Source organism: Erithacus rubecula, assembly GCF_903797595.1.
Source record: "Erithacus rubecula genome assembly, chromosome: 3".
Classification (NCBI taxonomy): domain Eukaryota; kingdom Metazoa; phylum Chordata; class Aves; order Passeriformes; family Muscicapidae; genus Erithacus; species Erithacus rubecula.
The window spans coordinates 84341826-84367722 of record NC_136689.1 but is presented as its reverse complement, the minus strand read 5'-3'; the positions used below and the strand labels follow the sequence as shown (position 1 = coordinate 84367722).

Here is a 25897-nt window from a genome sequence, read left to right as displayed (position 1 = left end):
TCATATAATTGTTTTGCAGCAGCTAGAAGATTAGAGTGCTAAACTTCATTATAATAAACCTAGGTCTGCCGTTGGTTTTAACTGAGCAGTAGCATCATGTGAGAGAGGTATTTTCTATCAGCTTAAACTGTTATTATTTTTTAGAATTCTTCTAATGAAGTTTTTAAATAAAAGCCACTTGGCTTTTACTCTTGCATATTCTGTCTTGAAAGAAATGTAATTTGTAGTCATCGTCTTTAATTGCATATACTTGTCTAATTAGGGTTGTGTTTAAAAATAATTACGTCTTTTTGGCTGTCCACTAAATAGTTTTACTGGCAAGCTTCCCTGGTCTTCCTCTGTTTTTAAATCTGCTGATTATAAACCTGCAGTTTAAGAGGGTTTATTGATTTTTCTGGATTTCTGGCTCCCTTCAGATAGACCATATAATTGAGGTTGATTCTTTGTAGAGGTCCTATCCTATGACTTACTGTATGAAAGAACAAAGAGTGAATAGTTCTGAAGTCAGTTGGCTGTCTGAATAAATAGCTTCAGAAAATTTCTTTGCATTTTTAAATCCGTAGAGCTTCTGAGAAGAAGACCACATTAGAGCTTTGTCCTCAAGTTCCAAACTTCCTTTTTGGCCACTGCTTCTGTTTCACATCTTTGAACTTCTTTTACTGGCTGTAACTGTCAGGGTGATTAATAATAAATATGATTTATATGGAAGGTTTAGCACATTATAAAGTAATTAATATAGGTAATTAATGCTAATGCTAGCATGCATGTGGAATTAATTTTGTGCTGTGAAAAGTGCCACAAATAATATATGTTATTTAAGTTATTAAAAGGACATAGAAATAATTGACTATGAATTATGCGGGCATTAACAGGGTGCAATTTTATGCTGGAGGAGAGGAGTGCTCTAAGGAACTTCTTGTTTTATCCAGACATAAATAAAAGTGAATTCAGGCAGCATGCAGGATGTGATGCTGCTAAAGGAATCTGCACCTTTTTGCTTTTACAAGTCAGCAGGCAGTGGTGGTGATTCTGTTCTATCCACCCAAAGGCCGTGCTCTATAGGGCACTGTGTAAGATCCAGTCCGAGCCGCTGCCCTAGGTTTTGCTTTCCAGCCACAGCACAGCTTTGTGGCCTCCTCCTTGCCTGGATACCAGCGTTTGGAAGCAGCTTTTGGCATAGCAGGCCCTTGCTAGGCTGTGCTGTGTGGTCAGTGTATGTGGGGAAGGGGTTTGAAAGCACTGTTAGCTTGAATTAGGTGTGTTGTTTACTGGTGTAATTTCCTCCTGTAGCCAGTTCTTTGCAAGGCGTTGAGCTGCCCTCTTGGGTAGGAGTCAGGAAGGGAACCTGGGACTTGTCTGGCTGGGAGAGAAAGGACCCTGCAGCCTTAATTTATGTCAAGTGCAACTACTTGTGTTGCTTGTGTGCCTGACTGGCCATTACTGCAGGTCAGAGCTACATTTATGCTGAAGCAAGGTTGCCAGTAGAGCCTTATTGGTAAACTGCTTTATTGTAGACAGTCATAAATGTGCCCTATTTAAAAAAACAAGTTTAAAAAATTGGAAATAGTTGAGTCAAGTACCCATACATGTGAATTGTATATGAAGGATGTGTCTATATGGAAAATTCTGTTTGTGCAATTACATCTGTTTAAAACTATTTCTACTCCTGGAGCATTCGAATGCAAGTGTATAAGAAAGCAAAGATGCCATTTGAAACTTTGGTAGTGCATTAGCATAAGAAAGTGCAGAGTCTTTGCTAAACTCTCCTGGGATTCTCTTGTGATAGCACTTGCCTATTTCTCCTTGTTCTTTTTAATGCCATCTTATGCTAGTGTTCTGTGTTATTTCTCAAATACAGTTTAAATTCATGACCTAGAATTTTCTCTAGCTCTCCAGCAAAATGGCACCTCTATCCCATCATGATTTGTGCAGGAAGGCAACGGGCAAGGAAAGCCTAAAGCATAACATTGTATTGTGTTTGATGGTACCATCTCAAAGAGGTGGCTTCCACTTCAATGCCTGTAGCTTAGCTTTATCAAATAATGCCTCTTCCTCTGGGAATGCAGAACTGTGAATTATATTTTGAGTGAAATAATGTAGGTTAAGGAGTCTCAGCATAGTTATTTGTTCTCATCCTAGCTACTTCGTATTTCCTCTGCTTTGTGTTTGAGGGGCATGTAATATTTCAAGTGGGTCAGGAGAGGGAGCTGCCATTCTAGGGGTGAAAAAGAATCTACTTAAATGTAATCCTTTTTTTTTAATTGTGCCTCTGAGTGTATTATTGTGATGGGGTAACCTGTCTGTTTCTGAAACAACAGGAGTCCAGACCAACTTCCAGAACATAAAGTTGCAAGTAAGGATTTTTTTTTTTTTTTTTTTTTTTTTACTGCTTTGTTCTGTGGCTCATGGTTGCTTTTATCTGTTGCCTGAGGATCTCATTTAGAAGTGCTGACAGTGCTTTTCTCTTGGAAAGAGGTCTGTGTTGCCAGTAGTACATGTAAGTGATAGGGACAATGAGCAGAACATCACCCTCATCTGAGTCCAATAAAACAAAAATGTCCCTGCTGGTAATAATGTTGACAATAGTAATTGCACATATAGGGCACCCACCATGGTAGTACCTGCCTGCCCTTCATGTGACTTTTGGAGAGATTAAAGGCTTTTGAAAGGCAGCATGCCCTTTAGATGACTGATAGAAATGTGAAATTGCCCTGCACAAGGATTTCCCCAGTGCAGTGAGTTAGTCTTAGCCATCAGCCAGGCTCCTACCCAGCCCCCTCATTCAGCAGGATGGGGGCAGAAAATATGGAGGAAAAAAAGGGAATTAAAAGGCTCCTGGGCAAGATAAATCTGACTCTTTCTCTGACTCAAATCCACTCCTTGACTCCTGTACCCAATTCCTGCCCCCCACCACCAGTGGTCAGTGGGTCTGCTGTGGAGATGACTGAAACCAGATGTGTACAACCTGGTACAGTCCCATTTTCTCTGAACAAACTAAGCAAGGGATGAAATTATCCCTTCCAGATAATGTAGGTCTTGAGACATGGCAGTTTCTTGCTCCTTTTTCAGCAACAAAACAGGCTTCTGTTCCTCTGGATATGCTGCTGTAATCAGTTTTTGAAGGTCTGTACTGTAAAACTCAGCTAGTGAAAGTGCCTGTTTCCTGGATCTGCTTTATGTTTGTGTTACTGTACATAGGAATCGCTCCAGTGGCTTACTTGGCATGGTTTTGGACTCTAGAGATTGTTTGCATCTCAGGTAGTTCCCTCTCTGCTGTATTTTCTTTATATTCTCTATAATGCTGTGCTGCCAGTTCAATCTTTGATTCATCTTAATGAGTTTTTGTGTTATGAATAATGAAAAATCTTTTCTTTTCTCCTATTGCACAGCTTGAAAATAGCATATTATCCTTCCCCAACCTCAGTTGCTTGTAGTTTAAGTTCTTTGGTTTTGTTTGCTTTGTTTAGTTGTTTTTATTGTTACTTTTTTGTTGTTGGGTCGTTCTTTTAATTTGTTTTCTTTTTTTTTGAGAAGTGACTGCCCTTATATATCAGGTAGAAAGCATAAGCCAGTGCAAGAGACTTTTCCAGTGGCACACTAGCAGGGTAAATGTACTGTGATCTGAATAGAACCCAGTGCAATATGGGTTTATATAGAGACTTGGTACATATAAAATATGGTGATCTATTTATTTGTCCTTGTTCAGGCTTCTCCTCAGTGAACACGGATTCTTCTTGCTAGTAGCTGGTGGAGAGATGAAAGTTTGGGGCTGTTAAGAAATGCTGCTGTGCAGCAATAGTGAGATTTACTATAGCCACTGTTAGGGGATTTTTTTCCTTAATGACTCTACAAATTCTCATTGGCATCCTGGTTGCAGGAACCCAGCTTGCTTGCTGTGTTGGCCGGTCTGCCCCCAGAGGGACTATCAAGTGGTTGTGTGCTTATCTGAGGTTCCCTCTATCCCTTTGATGGGATGTGACTTGTGAAAGTCCTAGTTTTTGAGACTTTTATCATAGGCTTAGAGAGTAATTTGAAGGAAGCAGCCTGGTTTGTTGGTTTGGTTTATAATATTTGTGGGAGTTTTGGGTTCTTTTTGCTTTGGTATTCTGTCATTTTTCAAGGGGTTCTTTAACTTTGCCTCTAAGCCACTTACGCTCAGGAAATAGCAATTTTTGTTTGGGGGCCTTGACAGAAATGACTGGGAGCAAAATGTTCTTTCAAGGTTATAATAAGTAAATACCATTCATGGGATGTTTTTGTCTGCTGATGAAGGGCTGAGGGCTTGGTGGTGTGTGTGTGTATGCATTTGGCATTTTCTGTTGGTTTGAGTTTTTTATGCAGGGGAAAGTTAAGGGGATTTTGGACTCTTATTTTCAGCTAATTTCTCAAAGGAACTAAAATGAATTTTGTTCTCCTTCAGATAAAAGTTCACATGCGTCATCACTTGCATTTTCTTCTGGGCACATTCAGCAAAGCTCTTTGCTTCTATGGTCTGCACATTTAAACATCATTTGCATGCAGTAGCAGGCTCTGAAGCAGTACTGCTGTTACTGCCATGACAGGGTGAGAGGCTTAATGGTTATTTGAACAGTGTCACATTTTCAAGTGAGCTTGTAGCCAGAACTAAAAACTTAAGTCAATGGTTGGCTGGTAAGAAAATAACCTGGCATTGCAATGACGACTCAGCTTGAGCAAGTTAGCCAGCCTCATGGAAGTATGATGTGTTAGTAAATAACTTGCTTTTCTTCAAATAGCACTGCTTTTATGAAAATAAAGCAGTATTTGCATGATTTTGAGCAGAAAAGATGCAGTCTTAGGCATCCCTACTCCTTCAAATCCTCTCATCAGGTGCCTGGAGGAGGGTGGGGCAGGCACCAAGGTCAAGGCTGGTTTGCAGCATGTCCTCTCTGCATGGCAGCATGCAAATTTGAGAACAAGAGACTTTGGCATTACTGCCTATAGCAGCAGTGCTGGGATGGGTAGCATGGTTTTCAGTGCAGCTTTTGCCATGGCCTCCAACATGTATTTGGCTGAAACTGTTCACCTTGATAAGAATGTATTGCATTTTTATGCTTGAAATTATGGAGCTACTGCTTGCTTTCAGTACAGCTGAGTGTGTTTGAGCAACTTTCTTCTCTCCAGAAGAGAGCAAGTTAAAGGACAGATGATAACTGAGCACCAGGAGTCAAGGCTAATTAGAAGCACAGATGGCTTTTATGCATGTTTAGCCTGTCTGAAACTCTTGGAGACAGCACTGCCAGTGACTGCTAAATGGCAAAGTGAAGTCTCACTGCTAAGCAGTTTGGCCAACAGATAAAGCCTTAGGTTTGAAAATGAGCCTTAGGTTTGAAAATGGTGTTGGTAACAGTTCAGGTGTAAGAAGACTGAGCAGAACATACTGAGCTGCTCTTTTCAGGAAATGCCAAAGGAGAGGAGATGCTGGTGCCATCAGAGCAGGGCAGTATCAGGCCTGTGGAGGTGAGACTTGCTAGCTGCAAAGGTGCCTTTAAGAATTTACTAGAAGCTCAGACTGCCATGAGGCCATAGTCACCCACTCTGCAAAAATATTTAATATATTGCAGACTACGTAATCTTGTGTTTTCTTTCAGAACAGAAGCAAAGTCTGCCCTACCTACCCATTGCTGTTGTTACTCACTATTCAGTTTGGGACACATTGGCTTTGATTGCAAAGTTAATTGGCTTTGATTTTCTCTTGGTAACAGCTTATTTTCCTTAATTTTGGTTGTCATTTTGTCAGCTGGCAGAATATTTCATGTATCTCTTGGCCTATTTGACAAGCTGTTTTCCCAAGCAGTGCTTCAACTATTTCTGAAATCTGTTAATAGTTTGGTTGTAGCCCTGTAGTCTGAGCTCTCTAACATGACTCAATAATTTCAGCCTCTCCACTTGGATTCTAGTAACTGTACTCAAGTTTGGGGAAGGTGTGGGAAGCTCTCCAGCTTTGCTTGTATGTGCTCTGTGAGTGATCAGTGGCATCCTTGCACTGTATCTGCACTAAAATGGGACTTTTCTGGCTTGTATGTCCACTTTTCATGCCCTTTGGCAAAAACCTTTTAAAGAGCTCTGGAACAGTTAAAATCAACACTAACCAGCTTGTTTAGACAGGGCCAGTTGATATAAAATGTCGCTGGCTGATCAATTTTCTCTTTCCTTCATGTCTATCAGAAGCACATTAAAGCCTCTTGCCTATTTTCATGTCAAGTCTGGAAGAGTTTCTAATTAGAGAAGTTAATCTTTGTTTTGTCATGTTTTAGCTGATAAGAGTTTCCATAGATTCCCTGAAACTGGGAACTCTCTGGCAGCCAAAAATGTAGTGTACTTGAAATGTGGGCCATACAGCTGTCACTGTTATTGTGCAAGGTGCTTTGTACCCATCCCAACTGGAGTCCTTGCAGGATTTGTAGTGAGTCTTTTCCATAAGAATTCTCTCTGAATGTGATTCATGATTCCAAGGATTATATGGGGGTTAATTGAGAATGGCTTTAATGAAACAGAGTGGACAAAACTCACATAACTGTTAGGTGGAACAGGTGAGATGAGTAAATGTATTCCTTTCTCTCAGTGATTGCTCATTATCCTAGTCTGTGAGTGCAATTCAGTCTTCGTGTTTCATCAAGTGCCTGCCTCATGCTAATTCAATCTTGCCTTAGGTTGCAGCTTTAGTTTTGTTTGTAAGCTGAACATGTCATGCCCACCTCCCAGTCCTTGCCTGTGAGGTTTCATGGTGCTCACACAAGTTCTTCTGAGATCCAAGGAACACTCCACCAGAAACTGGCAGTGCTTTAATTGATGTTTCAAAACAAAACAAAACAAAAAAAATCCAAACAAACAAAAACCAACCTCACAAACCAAACAGAAAACCCTACCAAAACAGAAAGCAAAGACAAAAAAAATCAAAACAAAAACAAACAAAAGCCCAAGCCAACTCAAAGTTTTGCAACATTTTACATCGCTGTTCCCAATTATAGTAACTTCCATACCAACAAAATAGAAACTCTATATAATAGTATATGCATACTCTTTGTTGCCATGTACTTCATTTTATGAGATGTAAGTTATGCAGGCCATTTGCATCTGATACTTCTGAACCATCTGTCTAGCAAGGTATGACTATAAAATATTTTTAGTTTATGGTTGGGGCTTTTAACTGTATCTTCAGATACAAGTTGAAGGTCTGTAGAGAGAGTGTGATTTATTGAATTTCAGATTATTAGATCTACTATGAAAGTTTTACTGTACAAAATCGTTTTCCTGTCTTTATATGGTACCAGATTTTGAAAGAGGAAATACGTTTTTTAGTTACTGTTTCATTAAGAAGAAAAAAAAGATGGTGAAAATCACAAGTTTATTGTAATAAAGACAATTTTTTGCTTTAGAGACCACTGCCATATATATAATGCTTAAGGAAAAAGCCTATTTTCCCTATTCCACCCATTTCATTCAGTGCACATTAATCAGTCCACAATCTGACCTGCTGGATTGTCAGTCAGTGATGAGGAAGAATAAAGAAGAACAGGTCATCCTTTACTGTTAGTAGAGGCAAGGAATTAGTTGCTTTTATCTCCCCCTGTAGTGCAACATCTCAAAAAAAGTTTGTTGTCTGCAATTTGTTGGCTGCAGCAGCTTTATCATTTAAGAAGTACAACTTGCTGGGAAAGCTCGTTTAGTGACAAGTTAAATGTTACAATCTCCTGTAACCTATGTATGTAATACAGCATTTTATGGTCTGGCTGTGAAGTGCAGAGCTATTCTGCATGTAACACATGTTAAACATTAACTACTGTTTGGGTACAGAAGATGGAGTGTTCTCTCTTTGGTTTCTATTGGGTGTGTGGCAGTGGAAGATAAACATACACTGGTAGATAATGCCATAAAGCAGGCAAGCGTGAGCAGAGTGGGCATCAAGTGCATTTTTCCTTTTTGAATTTTTTATGTTCTGCTGTTTCTCTTTTTGTTGCTTTTGAGGGTTTTCTCCTCCCTCACTTAAGCAAAATCTGTTTAAATTTTGTTGTGCTTTGGTTTGACTTCTTTTAGCAAGTGCTGATTTTGCTCCATATGAGAAAATATGTTCTGGGTACTTTTTGTTCAGTTTATAATGATTATTGTACAAGTAAAGATGACTTCTTAGCAGTGTGCTGTTCTGAGAAGCCATTGTATTCTCATCTGCCTTTAATAGAATGTTGAACTTTGGTTAAGAATGTCTATTATCCACATCTTGCCCCCCTCAAAATAATGAAACAATATCTTAACAGTGACAATTTAATGTTGGTATTAAGCTTTTATGCATCTTGTTTTAATGGAGTTCCTAATTCCACTCTTGATATTTGATATGATTCAATTTCTGTGCTTCTGTTTTGTTAGTTAAAAAAAAAAACATGAAAAAAACATCAACTTAAATAAAATTTGCTACCTATACCTGAGCTTCTAGCTATACCTTGCTTGACCTTGGAAAAACAGAGGTATAACTCATTATATATTGTCCATTGCTGAACAAAACTGATTTTAGACAACTTATAACCCTGAGCAGGAGTTCTCTATGTTATGATTGATGCTGCCTTTGTGCAGAAAACCAAACTAAAGGAACTGAATGCATAACTGTGAATTTTGCTACATTTTGGGGTAAAGTGGAAATGCCCAATATGTTAGTTTTAAAAAATAAAAATAAAAAAAAATCCTTAAATTTATAAGAGGGGCAGCAGTCACAGAAGTGGATCCTTCTCAGTACTTCCCTGTGTAAGGTACAGCTGTAGCTTCAGTCTCTTACTCAGTTTTATGTTCATCTCATGTATTTTTTGGCTGGGGTGTTTTTACTCAAGCACTTGAAAACTTTCTTCCCCGAGTAACTCAACAGGATTTGCATGAAAAATTGGTTTATTATTGCCTTTTCCTTCTACCCATCTATAATCTTCAAAATTTGATTTTCTAGTGTTGAAGACTGAGTATCTAAATTCTTGCCTTGACCTCAAAGCAAGTACCCAGGCCAGTGCAGCCTACCTTTAAGATCTGCTAAGTTTTCTACCCTTTCCTGTAGTCCACAGTTGGGGTTTTAGTTGTTAATTTTATTTCCATGCATGCATGTTTCAAGTAAGATTTACAGCTTTTTTGGCCCTTGTTTGTTTCTCCACTTCAAGGCTGTAAATATGATGGCAATTGGCAACATAAATGAAAGATTCTTATCAATACCCATTAATTTTCTTCACAGTGCTTTTCAGGTATTCAGGCTGTTCAGAATTTATTTTGCAGCTTCAGTGGTGGTGTGGCACTGCATGATTGCAGTTGTTGATAGCCAGCAGATTTCAGGCAGTGTGTTAAGTGAGCTTTTCCTGGAGAATCTGATTTCCTGGGGTACGAAATGATGGCCCGTGACTTAGGACACTTGTAGGGCATAAGCCTTCCCTTTCTCTTGAACTTTGAAAGTTTTGAGAGTGCAATCTGATGCTGCTGGAATAAATGCAGACAAGAATAGCATGCCACTGTCTATTTCCTGAGGAAAATAAAAAGAAATGTCAATGCAATTCTTCAGAATGAATAGATATTTTGATATTATTTTCCTTTGTTGATGTCTTCTCACACATCTGAACTTGAAAATAAACACACCTAAACAAACCTACACTGACCAGTTTTAAAAAAAGTATTTTCTTTTCTGTTACAGAAAAATGCAAAGGGACAGGAGTTGTTTGACCAGATTGTGTATCATTTGGACCTTGTAGAAACGGATTACTTTGGCCTGCAATTCATGGATGCTTCCCAGATTACAGTGAGTATAACTTAAGCTGATTTTTTTGTTTTGTGGTAGTTTGTGTTGCCTATTACAATTGTGTTGCTGGTACAGTTCCATGGAGGGATGTCAGCACTGGGGGATGTACTGCTGAAATAAGTGATGCCATGTTTGGTTCTTGCACCTAAAGCTACATCCTCTGGATGAGTCCTGTGTCATTTTATGTGAGGTGCATGTGAGTCAATTGCAGACAAGTTAAAAAAAATGGCTTGATAGTTAGCAGACACACAGTATTCAAAATGTATGGCAAGCAAAGATTTCTTGTAAATTTTTTCTCTTTGCTGTTCCGTCCATACATTGTGTTGCTTTGTAGGTTTAGGTTCATTTTCATTAGCTAAAAAGTTCTCCTTCTCTTCCTTATTATAAGGACTTCCAGCACCTACAGCTAAAATAAATAAAAAAATATTTTTGCAGATCTAAATAGATATATTAATAGGATAAGGCTACAGCATAGTGGTTACACTGTATTGAGATACATTTAATCTTTTCCTTTTTCTGTTCACTCTGTATGAAGTGAAGCTTGAAAGAAACCTGCACTGTGGATAGAAAATATGTGTGTTTGGAAAATAAGTGTTTCTTTTAGTGCTCTCTGGTCAATTTGTAAATGTTTTTTCCATGAAGCAACAGATGATGTCTTCTCTGGGATAATATAATAAAATAATGGGAAAAATGTAGCTGCAGTATTGACATCCTGGGAAGTGTAGGTTGTAAGTTTATCATCCCAGAATTTTCAGCTTTACTCTCTGACAAGCTTGGGTAGAAGGATGGATCAGTATTTAAGCAGTTGCATTATTATCTGTGTTTTACCAGTCACTTTAAACAACAAACAGGAAACCTATCCAGGTACTGTAATGACTTGATACTGGAAGAAGGAAATCTGCAGGTTTGGGGAGAAGCAGTATTTTTATATATTTAAACATTATCCTGATGTCTAAATTAATTTAAGTTAATATCACTGAAAAACTGATGTTTTGAATGAAGTATGTCCATAATGGGTTTGGGATTTTTAGGTAGTTTAGTGTGTGTGTGCTCCTGATAAAATTTTTAATGCATAAATTTATGATGGATCTGATTATAGGGACACAACTAATGGCACAGAGCCTGCTTGTTATGGGAGAAACACATTATATTGTCACTGATTGTCAAATTATCCAACTGGGAATTTGATAGCTGGCAGTAGTTACCTAGCAAGGAGTTCCATAATGTTTTGAAAGAAAGGAAGCAGAAACAGAGAGTGAAATATCCTTTTTCAGCAAGAATGAGGGCAGATCAGCTGAAAGCTGGGAAGTCTTGTTCTTCTGTGTTTGCAAGGCTCTTGGCTGGTAAGAAAAATGCAGATGTGAGTAGCTATGTCTTCTGTAAGTAGCTCTCTGACTGGTGTTGAGGGCAGAGTGTGCCTGTACATGCAAGTGTTTTAACTTGCTTTGTGTGCTATTTCTTTGTTCTTTTAAAGATCCATCTATATGATGCATCTACAATTACAAAAGGGATGAGGGCTGTGAACAGCTGATAAGGGGGGTCTGAAAAAAGCCAGCCCTGGTTGCAAGGCCTTGGTGGTAGGGTTGTAGTTTCCTGAATTAAGAGGAGTGTTGAGGGCAAAGTTCTTTACCTTCACTGAAGTGCAAGGCCAAAAGCTTTTACTTGGCTATTGTTTTTTTTATCTGGCTCAAGCTGGGCAGAGCTGGAGCTTAGAGAACTTCCAGGCACAAGCTTTTATCTTGCCCAGCACCCTGTGCCAAAAGGTTCTGTGCTTTAACAGCCTTCCTTGGGCTGTTTTGAACTTGTGACCTCCTCTTTTCGTTTGCACAGCAATTAATGCATAGCCTCCGTGGGCTTCTGCTCAGTGCCAGCCCAGACACACAAAGGCAAGTGGGGGACTGGGAGATTCAAGTTGTGTAAACCCCTTTGAGGCTCTAAGCCTTTGTCTTTAGTATGTATTGTTAAGGACTAAGCATCTTTAAGCCACCATTACAAGTAAGAGAGCACAAAATAGTCTTTGAATAGTGGAGATTGCTTGTGTATGCTCCAAGGCCAGCAGCTTTTGAGTGCACTGCAGTCCTGTAACTTTGCCAAAGAGTTGGGACAAGCAGTGTTGATAGCTGTGATTTAGAAAACAAAATCATGATTAGAGTTTATCTGCTTTGAAAGAGAAAAAACTTTAATTATTTGAACAGCTTATTTTTAATCCAACCCCCTATAAAGCTGTAAAAAGCAAGATGTCAACAGTAATGCAGAAAATACTGTAATGTCTATTCAGTGTGCTCTACATTAGTTTGTATCTTGTAGTCTTTGAAGATACTCAGCAGAAGAATGTAGCAGGATGCAGAAGAATAGAAAGATGTAGATAATCATCTAATAGTTAGTCGAAAACAAATCATAGTGTACTGTTGTGTTTTGAGTTAGTTGCTATTAACTCTAGAAGCAGAAATAGTCTAATACAAGAAAACAATTTCTTATTCTGACTGTTACAGAACTTCAACAGAGATGTAGTGCCTGGGGTGATAGAAGGTGTCACTCTGATATAGGAGGTCTCTGCAGTAGTTTAGAGAAAATGCAAAGCTTTTTGGGTTTTTAGTTACTTTTACTACAGTTGGTGTTTTCTAGCAAAGCAGAAAGCCTTGAAAGCTTTAGTTGAGGTTGGGAATAGCAATAATAAAGTCTTGGGAGACCATACTATTGAAGTTCACTGCCATGAAAAAGTGTTTAATTGCTCATTGTAGAAACTGGTTGCATGCAATGTATTCTGTGTTTAGTTTGGTTATTTGACACTTACTTATCAATGGCCAGAAATAATGCTTATTCATTTTCTATCCAGGAGTGTTCTTTCTTTGTCTGTTATGCTAAACCCTCTTAATAAAAAAAGGTTTTCTGGTGTTGACAACTCCTTGTGAGCTCTGTATTTTATAGGGTCTCTCAAGATTTAGATATCTCCATCTCTACCATTGCATTCTTAGTTCCAATTTTCTGTCCTGTGATGCAAAAACATGGATACCTCCCGGCCCCTCCTGTGTTTTACAAGAGTTCATAACTGAAGGATTGCCACATTTATTAGCTTGGAATTTGCTTGCTTCCACTGTGATTTTGTTTCTGTTCACAAGAACAATTGCAGAGTAATTGAGGGGGAAGAATTTTAAAGATAAATCTTTGAATTATTTTTTTCTTTTTTTTAAGTTTGTGCAAATGAGTTGCTGTCATCCCTGGGCATGGATGGGATCAAAAGAAGTAAAGTGTCCCTTTTCTCTCGTGTCATTTAAGTCCTTTATGTCTGACCTCTAATGTCACAAAGACCTCTTAGCCTAAAGAAGGTCTGTATGGAGCAGCCTTTCCCAGCTGTGCTCTGCAGCCAGTTGAACCATTCTGAGGATGTGTGGTTGCACCCAGTGTACCTGGCACATTGGGAAAGACTGGATTTAGAGTGTCTGTGTCCAGCAAGACTGATGTGTGGGGACACCCTGTGCCAGGTGCCCATGGCTGTGGTGGGGACCAGCGTTCCCTGGGAAGGGAATGCCAGGACCAGCTTACAGTGAATTGTCCTGATAAACCTCATTGGCATCTGAATTTCTCAGTGTTGACCAGTTTCTAAATTGGGGTTGTGATGCAAGAGGTGGGAAGACATGGAGAAGATTCTGCAGAAGTGAAATAGGCTTTCATGAAAGCAATTGCTCCAAGTACAAAACAAGAGGGAAAAACATGGCCAGAGCTGGCCTGATCATCAGCAGAGTGTCAGGATGCACTAATTCTGACATTGAGATCCTCACCTCTGTGAAGGGCAGCCTTCTGGCCAGGTTTTTCTGGGAGAGTCAGGATCATGTATGGCTCATGACAAAGGATTTCAGCAGTGCTGAAAGTAGGAAGCGAGCTGGACAGCAGATAATATAAGTACCTTTGTTTCCTCTGCACATCAAGAACTAGATTCCTGGATGTTCCAGCAGGTCAGGCAGGGACTTGAACCAGGCAGGACCTTGGTTCATTATGACTGCCTCTGCTGTATCTATCTGGATTTTCTTTTAAGGGCTCATTGATCAGATCTTTTCAGCTGCTGCTTTTGGTATTACTGCCGTGACTTCTTAAGATGTGAGGGATAGGGAAAAATGAGCAGTTCAAACCACTCAATTAGCTACACTATGAGTAGTGTGATATCTGGGAGTCTTCCCTTTGTACTTTAACAAATTTTCATGAAGCAGAAGAAAATAGGGACTAGCCTTGTTTTTAATACACTGGATGTGGGAAAGAAGGGAGACTGGTAAATATTTTGATAATACTGTGTTTCCTTTTCTGTTACTGTTAGAAACATAATATTTTCCCCATGAATAATCTGTGACATTCCTCTGTGACTTAGTTTCCTCTCCCTGAATCTCTCTTGTTCCTCTGGATGATGAGCACCTTGAGACTGTGGTTGTTGCAGGACGTATATCTGTGAATTTTCAGAGGAAAAAATACCAGTCACAGATAGAGGGTCCCAAAATCTGTAGAACATCCTGCAGCACTTGATGCTTCAGTTTCTAATAGTGGCAGTGATAGGAATGCCAGTTCAGTAGCTGGACAAAGGCAGTGTGGCTGACTCCACAGTGATGCAGAACACCTGATGAATGTGGAACACTTCTATCTGTGGTTGTCCAGGTGTGTATTGTGGTTTTTGAGCACTTGGTGGAAGACTCCAAAACACTAACAAATTGCAGTATTTAGTCTTCCAGTAGCACCTGCTGTTTTGGGAAGACAATTTTCTGAAACAGAGAGGCAGGTGTGCAGGGCAGGTATTTGTGATACTGTCTGTCAGTGATGCTTCTGCACCTCTCTCCTGACTCTAAAGAATTCTCTTCAGGACAGCAGTTTGTGCTGGTTTATTTTGTTTTGTGTGTGGTTGGAATGTAAGCTGAAGTGGTTTTCTCAGTTTTCTTCCACAGATTTAATCAGGTTTCTTGCCTACTTGTTACAAATCTGTTCAGTTTGTTTTTGAATGCTTGGACGCAGGCATCAAAATTAAAAGTAAATTGCTAGAATTGATCTGGAGTGGTATCAACTTTCATTGTCTGTAGAGTAAATTGAATGAGAAATTTACTAGACCAGGCAGGTTTTTAATATCATTTTTATATAATTCTGTGTTTTACTACTGTCACATCAAGTCTGCAAATCAAAATATTCTTTGATTTTCACATGGATATGAATTAAAATCGGCTGATGGACTTGAAGGATGTCCCTGTATCTTTCTATTATTTTTGGTTAATTTATCTGGTCTGCAGTTAAACCACACCATTCATCAGGATGCTTCTGAGATGGTTGTGTGCTGACTCAGACTGGGACAGGCCAGACTTCCATGAATGCCACACAATACATGGAGGTCTCAGGGCTGGTAAAGACCCATTAAGGCTTTCAGGTGCCCTCATGGCTCTGGAGTTAGCACCTGTGGCCTTGTCCTTCCCAGGATCACAATCCAGAGCTCTGTCACAGCTCCATCTGCCCTTCTGCTGCTGGACAGCATTACTTGCACCCTGCACTGCCTGCTGTGTCTCACTGTGCCTGACTTGTGCAAGGTGGCAGCCCTCTTCACAGAGAAGGAGAAAACCTGGCATGGGAGCTGCAGAATGGTGTCAGTTGAAGGGGGCAGCTGGTCTGACTTGTTCAGGCCAGAGACAGCTTAGAAAACTGATAAACTTTGCACCTGGATCAGGTTGGTCCTCACACCTCCCAGCAGTGTTGATGTGGTGCTGTGCCATGTGACCTGAAGGTGTTCTTCATGCATTTTAAACTAGCAAAGAAAGCAAACCAAAAAAAAAAAAAAAAGGGTCAAATGCAATATATTTTCCTTTCCAGGTTACCTTTGAGGGCTGTATAAATCAAGACAAGGAATTTTCATTCTTTTAGGAAGCGAGTAGAGAGGCAGTGGAATTTGCAAAGCTCAGGTGTGTGATGGGATTGTGTCAGCCTGTGGAAATCCTCCTTTCAGTCTTCATTTGGCACTCACGTGGTACTTACAGGTTGACTGCTTTAGCAGCTATAGTTTATCTGTTGTATCTCAACTCAAATATGTCTTTCCCATGCTGTATATCTATTTTGAGAAAATATTGGCTGCTACTGTTAGGACATATTGAGGTAATTGTTTTTTTCCCTTTTCACATTGATAAAGCGAGCGATTAACAGGAGACCATGCTGAGATAAATACATGCTTCCATTATTTTAAGAAATTGGTTTTTTAAGTGCTGCTTCTTTCATGTGGAATGAATTGGTGTTTGTTTTCAAAACATGAATCTCAGTCAATGGCTATTGTTTTGTGTGGCTACTGCTACTATAGGAAGCATTATTCATTTGATAGGGCAAAGAAATTTTGCTGAGATTAAAGAGGAATAAAGGGAAGTTAATCTAGCATTTGACCTTCCAGTTTAACTGACAAAATTAAAGGAGGGACCACAGTGGTCTCTGCAGCTGATGATGGGAAGTGGAGAGGGAGGTTCTGTGCTCTTCTCCTTGGTATCCAGTGAAAGGATGCATGGGAATGGTTCAAAGCTGCTTCAGGGGAGGTTCAGTATGGACCTTGGGAAGCATTTCTTTACCAACAGTGTTGTCAAGCACTGGAACAGACTTCCTAGAGAGGTAATTGATGTCCCAAACCTGCCAGTCTTGAGATGTTTGTACAATTCCCTTAATAACATGAAGAGCTCGGATAGTGGGACTAGATGGTCCTTGTAGGTCCCTTCCAGCTGAACTGCTCTGTTCTGGGATAGTCACAGAATTCTGATTACCTGCAGTTTGATTAGGTTTGGGTTTTTCTTCCCTTATTACGGGTAAAGTAGCTTAGACACTGTCTTCCTATCATAACACAGTCCTAAAGCAATTAATCCCTTTCCTCCTTGTTCTGCACTGATATTTCTGATTCCAAACAGGATACAGGGATTATCATAGTGTACAGTTGAAATGAATCTGATCAGTCTTGGTCCTACACTGTGAGATCCAGAGTTTAGTTTCTTTGGTGAGTCCAGACCCTGAAATGGTGTTTGGTTTTTTTGCCATAGCACAAGACAGGCAGAGCTGCAGTGTTAGGTTCTGAAAGAGCAAGGCTCCTCTGGTTTTATTCAGCTTCCTAGTGAGACTTCTAAATTCATGGCTTTCACTTCCCTCTAATTGAGTCAGCAAGCCAAGGTTTGTAGCCGAGCCCAAACCTATTTTAGTCCTAAGCTAGAATGCTAGAATGCTTTGATTTTTTTTTTTTTTTTTTTTTTTTTTTTTTTTTTTTTTTTTTCAGCTCAGAGGGACATTTGGAAAGCTGGTGTGGTACACAGTGTGAAGAAGCCCTCTGACATTATCTGAGGCAAAGAAGTGTTAAAATTCAGCCTGATTTTCACAGAAAATTTTACAAAATATCAGACTTTGAAATTGGAGTTGGTTCATAAATCTGCATGAAAACTTCTAGTTCTGGGAGCTCTGGGTTGATAATACTATCAGTCCATGCCCTACCTCCATCTTTGTATATATGATCTGTGTGTGGCACATCACACACTTGATGCACAGCGTAGGATGGGGATAAAACAGCAACTCACTGTTGCCTCTGAAGAGAGGTGACTTTAAAGCTTTACTGTGCTTTATCTCCTGGAGCTGTCTGCCTCTGCCTGCTCTGGTACAGAGTGATGAATTTCCTGTCTAAGCTGTAGTCTCAATTAATGGTTTGCACAAGTAGTTCCTAAGGTCTTGTTAGGTTTTTTTTTTTGGCCATTATTTGAAGCATTCACACTTGCAAATAATCAGTTTGAAACTTACTCTTGTTTGAGCTTTAATGTACCTTAGAGACCACATGCCAAGAAAGAGACTATCAGCTGTTTTTTCATTGGAAATTATTGTAGTTCAGGTTCTGCAGTGCTTGTTCCAGAACCTGGTGCTAGCACAAGTTTTTGGCATATGTTACTGATTTTTTCACGTTAAGCTAAACTTTTCTTTTAATGCATTCATTATATTTGTCTTTGAGGGGCTTTTCTTTAGCCAAAATAAATATTAAATAGACATTTTCATAGCTAGGTATTTGAAGAATAAAAAATTAATCTGCCCTGGAGCTGTAAAAGTAACAGACTTACATAATTTCAGTTTAAAAGAAGGCAAAGTTTCAATGTTGATATTTTTTTCCTCATCAAAAATTTGAGATTTCACAAAGCTGTAATTTTTCATAAGAGAGCAAAATAGAGACAAAGTAATTTACTTGCAGCTCTAAGGAATGTATTTATATGAGCTACTGTAATGTTTTATTTCCATTCTGGTAGAAATTTCTACCACATTGGGGAGTATAAGAATGGATTTCTTGGCAGCCTCACCTGAGGGAGTCTTGCAAGTCTCCTGCAAATAAAATCACCTTCAGAATCATTGTTCCATTTCTCTTTCTACCTCTTGTGAGATTTATTTACCTTAAGGGTGTTAAGCTGTCAGATTTTGATCTGTAAACATTTATATCTAAATTCTTGCCTTGATTTAAAACATACTTAGTAAATAAATAGCAATATTACTAGACAACAAATAGTTTTGCACATTTATTTAGCCATAGTAGCATGGCATTGGTGTAGTGATAAGTAGTCATTGAGAGATTGCCCTTATTATGAAAACATTAATGCTTTAATAGGAAAGAAGGAAGAGGGGTTTTTTCTTAAGATTTTGTTTCCTAGGACCTAGTTTACAATTTTAATATATATATATATAAAGATAGAAAAATATTTATTTCAAAGAAATAATTTAAAAACCCTCTCTCATCACTTTGTATGGCAGAAGCATTTACATGGAGTTGCTTCAAATTGCAGCCTTCTATAGGACATTGAGCAGAGACTGTCAAAGATTTAAGCTAAATTTATAGCAGATTGTGTTTATTGCTGCCTTTCTGTAGATGTAACTTAAACTGACAAGAGAGTGCCTGGGAACTTTGCTGGGAATCATATGTTTTTGTCATCATTGTTGTACTATTCCAGATCTTCTGCCTTAGTTCAAAAGGGAAGGGGTGGGGTATACACCAATGTTTCCCAAATGCTTTCAGTGGGGTTAAGTCTCCATCTTTACCTTGAAAAAACTTGGCTATGGGGCAGTAGAAAGCAGGACAGTACAGGATCTGGAGGGTCTCCATCAAATAGAGGTTTAAAGGAGGCTGAAACTCAGGATTTTGGGGCAAACACGTGCCTTCCTCAACTGCTTTGTGGCCTTGGATTTTGAAGTTTCTTCTCTGGAAGACTGTCTTCCCTGGCAGTACTGATGAATTTAAAAATCAAGCTTTTGCATGTGGAAGAAGGAAACGTATTAAATATGCCAATAAGTACTTTTACCAATGTGTAGAAGTTCAGAAAATAAATGTGGTAATATTTCCTTATAAGTGATTTTTATCTGTTAAATTTTATTTTAATCAGTTTATGGACTCAACAAAATCTTGAAATGGAATTGCTTTTAAGTGTGGATTTTCTTTTTTAGCACTGGTTGGACCATTCAAAATTCATTAAGAAGCAAATAAAAAGTAAGTACTATGTCTGTGCCTGTTTGTTTTGTTACTTCCTAATAACTTTGAATTTAGTGTATTAGAGCATGATAGAGAATGTTTAAATATGGCCTTTAATGGAATAAATATTTCTTAGAAGATAATTTTAATTGAATGAGTAATTGGCTGACTGTATCATATCTAAAGGCAAGAGCAGTAATTGAGCAGCAGCCCAGCCTTAAGAAGCCCTTGCTAAACCTGTGCTGTTTCTGAAGCAGGGTAGGTTGCCAGGTAGTTTCAGTCTGATCTTTGAAATTAGGTTGCCTGGACACAGATCGTGGTTCCTGTTACTGCTCCTGATCCAGAACAGATATCCTGCAATTTCTTTCAGAGAGTGAAGGAAAATACTTTGTTGTGTAATGATTAATTCATTTTTCTTTTCCGGATTATTATTTTAGACGTAATAATAGCAGAAATGCCTGCTGTTTTGTCAAATGTAGTTTTGGATTGAGGGGTTGGATTGGGAGACTGAGTTTTCTCAGTGAAAATTGTCTAAAGCAGGATATTTGATAATCTGGTTGCAGGCTTGGGTAGAGTGCAAGCATTGGAATTAACATGTTTTGCTACAATTCTGCAGTCCTCATGGGCCATGAGGACATAGTTTCTGTGAGATGAAAAGGTGTTTTTCAAGAAAATTGTTGAGCCCCTTCCAGGACCTCACAGAGACAGGTCCTGATTGCTTCAATGGAGCTTTGCCTTTCTTTTTGATGGGTGCTCAAGTATCTGGATGATTTTTGTAAGCAGTGGAGTTCTTCAAAGGCCTTTAGGATAGTTTGCTGTCACCCCATGGTGTGTGGGTGTCAGCCTGCTAGAATCATGGTGAAGATAGCTGCAATGGGTAAGGTTTGTGCTCTTTGGTTTTCTCTCCCCTTTTCATCACATCACAGACTACTTTACCTTAGGTGACTAGCTGATTTCAGGTGCACTTTCTCTAATAGCTTTGTCCTAGAAAATCAGTGATTCTGTAACACCTTCAGTCAGTTTACTTGCATTTTTTGTCTGTTTTTAATGCGTGAAGGGTTTGTTTTAAAAAGAATTTGGGCCGTCCTGGCTCTGAGGAATGCTGAAGAGGGATGCTGAAGTTGTAAAAGTCTGCCTCACAACAGGTTACTTGCTTTTACCTTGAATTCAGCAGATGCTTTGTGAAGAGTTCCTCTTTCATGATGGATACTGCTGTCTTTTCCAAGTCCTTATCTCACCTATGCAGGCCTCACCAGTGGTGCCAAACTGTGAGCTCAGGGTGCTATAACCTGAGTTACTGGAGCTGTACATGGAGACAGAATCAAAGCTCTAATTATTTGACTCTTAGCTGCATATCATTCAGTAGAGGGATCATTAATAGGCACGTTTACTTGTTGGTGTGCTGTTACAGAAGACCTTAGAAAAGTGAGGGGAAAGTAATTTTTCCATCAATTAATACATCAGCAGGCAGCTGGTTGAAAGATAAGGGTTAGGCAGATAAGGAGGCATTGGTCACAGTTTCATGGTAGCTGGATAACTTCCTATTATCTGTGTTGCATGCAAAGGCCAATGTAGCATTCAGCTGCTGACATTAGGAAACAGTTCTTGCAACCCCATAGAATTTTTTGGTTTTCTGTGTTCATGGACACCTTCTAGAGTCTTCTCCAGCACTTTTCAGTCTGTTTATCTTACCTTTTCTCATTCATGTGTTTCAGCTGAAAGCTGATCTGTTGTGTAGGGGTTTTTTTGGAGTAGTGTTTGTGCCTGGTAAGAAGGAGCATCACCCTCTCCTTCCATTTCCCCCTGGGCCCAGCAACAGGGAGTGTACCTGGAACTTGCTGTCATTCATAGCTTGCTGTGAGGCACCCCTTTTTGGGTGTTTGCCAAATGGACTATTGCCTTGATAAATTTGAATTAATGAGTATAAAAAAGTATGGTAATAATCTATTTTTGTTTATTGCACACATTTTTAAATTTAAAAGAAAAAGGAAATATTTTCTTTGAGGAATTTGAAAAATGTAATTAATTGTGGGTTGCTTGGGTTGTGGGGAGGTGTGATGACTGTTCTGCCTTAGCAGGGCTGCAATGAGTATAAACCATTTTCCCTGTTCAAAATCTGTGCATGTGCAGTTGGACCTCCGTACACGTTGCATTTTCGGATTAAGTACTATTCGTCAGAACCGAACAACCTTCACGAAGAGTTTACAAGGTAGGAACTGAGCCTGGCTGGGGAGGGCATTAAGACATCTAAGTCATGTGGGGGCATGCAAGCAGGTGATGTGAGCTTGCTTTTTAAGAGTGGTCATTTTGTCTGCCTTCTTAGGTGTTTTACTAAGATGTCAGAGAAATATCTTGTTTTTATTTGCTGCCATGGGCATTCATGGCCTGTCCAAGTGTGGTGATGTGTAGGAGATGCTGTATTTTGGTGCTTTGAAGTTGGCAAAACAGGCAGTGTTAGGTGGGGAGAGCTGCAGCTGATACCTGCCATCCTCTGAAAGGATTTTCCATTATGTCCTGCTAAAATGCCAGTGCCCTGCTTTGTTCCTCCTTCCCTGAAACTTGGGGATGATTTAAGAATGGCTCCAAGGGTAGAGAATTGTGGGAATAGCCGCCTCGAGCTCTGGGTTAACAGTTGATTGAATTGCTTCTGCTCCTCTGTGATTATCTGTGAAGCAAAAGCCTCCATTGTATAAAGTCACTACAAGTATCTGGAAGTCTTTTCTTTCAATCTGCTGGGTTGTTTTCTGTGGACTTGTACCTTGCTGGGTCTGTAGCACCTTGGTTCAGAGGGTATTCTGAAAGCTGGGAAAGGAGCAGCTGTAGGAAAGAGTTTATCCATCCTTTCTATCTGCTTGCTCTGTGTCTTCTTTGTATAGTAGTCATTCTATCTTAATGTTATTTTCTTTCCTTTTGTTCTGCCTCTCACCGTAGGGCACTTTCTGTGTCTTCTAATTTGCTTGGCAATAATCAGTGTACTCCCCATCAGCCTAAGGTGTTCAAAGATGGTTGATTGTTGTAGTTCATGTGCATGTCATGTTTACATTAAATTTATGCCTGCAGGCAAATGATTACTGTCTCCTTTGCTGTCTGCTGGGATTTTCTCACTGCCTAAAACAAGATTAAAGGACTAATTGTCACCACCTCATGATATAGACATAGGGTCTTTAATATCCATTATCAATTTAGTCCAGCAGTGCTAATTCAATAAAAGGGCATATTCCTATAGAATGTATAATTAACTTCTAGAAATCACTGCCACTTACGTAGCTGAGTATAAGGTCTTAAGAGAATCCAAATATCTGGATGATTTATGGACATCTTTAATGAGAAAATGCAGTTAAATTAGTAGGAATAATATGTGTTTTCTGGAAATTTATGTAAGTCTTCATACATCAGGGTGCATGTCTGACAAGTATTACATTTCCCCTATGGTCACACTATTGCATTACTGTCTACCACAAGATTTCTTGCTTAATGCTCTGAAGCATATGATCCTAGTCACTGTGAGATTGGCTTTCTGAGCTATGTGATCTTTGCTGTGATCGAGTAAGACATTTTGTCTCAAAGTATTAACCTCTGATGCCTTGTGATCTAATTATTGCTGAAAGGTGACATTTTAGAAGACTGTTTTAATTAGAAAAGCATTTCAGTCAGCTAAATATTCAGTGTTGTGAACAATTTTGTTTAATTATAAGCTTGACAGAAGACCATTGTGAAACTGTAAGAAAATTGGGGCACCTTTTATTCTTTTAGGGAAAGTAATTTTGAATTTAAGAATTTTACAGTTCTTGTATTTTTAATTAATTTATGGAGGGGTTTTTTAAGAGCCTTTATGCTAGTTGGATCACATTTTCCATGTAGCATGTTGAGTGAAAAGTGAAGATTAATAACTGTGTATTCAAAATCATTCCAAATAGAAGAAAAATCATCATTAACAGTAACTATGAACGTTCCAGGTAGGGGTATTTAAAATTCCTTCTGGAGATGTACTTCCTAGTAGACTTCAATTTCTAGTGAAGCTACAAACATCACATTCTCATCATTCACACAGTATTGGGAAGCACTAAAACCCTTCACCCACTCTGTCTTTTTTCAGTTTAAAAGCGCAGTTGAAATGCAGTGCATTTTGGAAGACATCTGTGACTTGGGTGTGACCTGATTAGTTAGTTTAGTTAGAAGAACAACAGAGGAGCATGTCTGTACTTGTGTGTTGTGGAGAATTTTCGGAGGGATTTTGCTGATTTGGAGTATCAGCAGTTGAGATGCCAGTGTTTGTCAGGCTGTGCACAGAGAAGGAGCAAGAGTAGCCATGCTCTCCAGGGCAGGGCTGCAGCACTGCACAAGCCACCTGGCACTGATAGGAGCACTGCCCAGAGTCTTCTTGCCAGTTTGGAAGATTGATGGGATTGTGAATCATCTGGGCTGTCAATAAGAAGAGGAAGTATACTTGTCTATCCTTAATCTACACGTGCAAATACCCAGATTTGATTGGCAAGTTAGATATTAGCCAAGTATGTGAATCAGAGGTGTAACAAACAGCTAACATGGATAAAGCTGATTCTGCTCTAGTGTTATCGTGAGAAATCTTAATCTTCCTTTTCATTTCTGTTGCACTGTCTGATTCTGACTACTTGTCCATCACCACATTCACTGCATGTCCTCTGTGACGAGCAAAACCCCACTTTGTCTTTCTAGCTTCTTTTGTAAAGACAGGAGAGGTTTATATTTGCATTTACTGGGCTCTCCAGGAGTGCTTCATGCTTTCTTCTCTTGAGTCACTCATCTGTGCAAGCTCACCCACGGTGTCCTGAGCAGTGCAGAGCCTGCCTGTGCTCTACACACCCCTTGCATGGCCCAGGGCACTTGTGCATGCCTCAGAGCCCAGCTCTGAGTGGTTTCAGTGAAGCAGGCCTGGAACTGAAGATTAGCAAAGCAGCAGCTTAAAATACTTCAACAGTTTGAGGGCTGTGAATTCCTGCTTGGCTTAAATAAATGTGTGAGTTCTATGGAATTCTTCTATTCAGAACCTCACTGCTATTTTTAAGTGACATTTGGGTATGAACCTTTCCTTTTGCCCAATTTGGACTTTTTCCCTGTTCTATATTTGTGTTTGAGAAGGCAGCCCTGAAGCCTGCATGCCTTTATCTGTGTTTTGTTTCTAGATACTGTAGTTTGATTCCTGCCTAAATTAGCTAAGACCCAAGTTTAGGAGAACAGTGGAGTGTTAGTAACATTTAGGTTTCTGTGGTGTATGCTCAGAGCACATCCTAAACATCAAGACTTTGGAAAATGTCCTGAACACGACCAGTGGATAAAAAATGTTCTTCTCTTTAATTTTAGTGAAAGCTGTGGGAGCTTTGAAGCTTGCAGGGTATATCTCTGTGGTCCTAAAGGCCCTTTTTTTGTAAAGAGCAAGTTCAAATTGCTGTTAACTCTTCAATGAATTGGGGTATTCTTCCAGACAGTGGAAGTAGAAGGATGCCACTAATTACTTTTGACTTTCTGAATTTTTATTTGTCAGGTACCTGTTTGTATTACAGCTCCGGCAAGACATTCTGTCAGGGAAGTAAGTACCTTCTTACACTTGCAGCAGTAATTTAAAGAATTTATAATAATTAATCTCCTAGTGAATTTTGTTTTTCTTTAGAATATAGACATATAAGACTTTGTGTGTATCATGACTATATTGTTGACAAATAGAATGGGTAAAGATTTTGATGGATTGATCAGGTGATGGAAATCTTTAAAGAAAGAGAAAACTGCCCTGGGTTTTATGACTTAAAAAAGTAACATGGGATTGCCACATTTTATCAGTATTGAGGGTGAAATAGAGGATGAGAAAGTTGAAGTGCAACACTTCTTGTTCAGGTCAACTCTGCAAAAATGTTTTGTGTTTTTTTAGTCTTACCATTACTAATATTCATTCACACCTGCACTATTTTTTTTAAAGTTACAGAAACAAAAAACCCTCAAATCCATATATTTTAAAATACAGTGTTAAAGTAAAAATGGTTCCTTAGTTGATTTAGCGTTTTCTCTGTTTGTTCAAACTTGTTTAATGGTGAAGTGCATCATGTTTTATGCCAATCAGAATGTACCAACTTAGGAAATAATCATTTACAAGTAAAAATTAATTGTAGATGTTTCATAGCATTAGTAGCTTGTTGAAGTTAATGTTTCTGGGTTTTATTTCAAGCTTCTTTTTAGTTTTATTACAAGAGGAATTCACTGGCAAGAGACATTAATTTTATAGTTTCATTTTTTGTTTTGTTTTTAAGACTGAAATGCCCATACGAAACTGCTGTTGAACTAGCAGCTCTGTGTCTACAAGGTATGCAATCTTCTGAAAGTGGTTTGTCCTAATTTATTAAAAAAACTCACCTACTGGTTTATTTTTCTTTGTTATTAATGCATTCTCACTGATCCTATATGAATGCCATTCTTTGACCCAAGGTGAAGGATTTTAGGGAGATCACTTTCCTGACTTGCCTCCGTTCATAACTTCTGAACTACAGTATCACACTTGATATGGGGAGGGAGACCCTGAAGCATGTCTAGACAAAAACTTCATGGAAGCCCAGGGCTGATCAGGGAAAAGGACCCAAAATAGCTCCCTATTGAGGGAGAAGCTGTGGTGCCTGCACAAG

At 39.1% G+C, this 25897-nt stretch overlaps 1 protein-coding gene across 1 annotated transcript in view; it reads left to right on the top strand.

Annotated features, from left to right (window-relative positions):
- Positions 1-25897, top strand: part of LOC306799379 (band 4.1-like protein 4B) — an 80775-nt gene that overhangs the window by 40595 nt on the left and 14283 nt on the right. The window contains exons 2-6 of the mRNA XM_079300320.1: positions 9674-9778; positions 19226-19268; positions 21381-21459; positions 24772-24816; positions 25529-25581. Coding sequence (XP_079156446.1) covers positions 9674-9778; positions 19226-19268; positions 21381-21459; positions 24772-24816; positions 25529-25581 — 325 coding nt within the window. The remainder of the gene's footprint in view (positions 1-9673; positions 9779-19225; positions 19269-21380; positions 21460-24771; positions 24817-25528; positions 25582-25897) is intronic.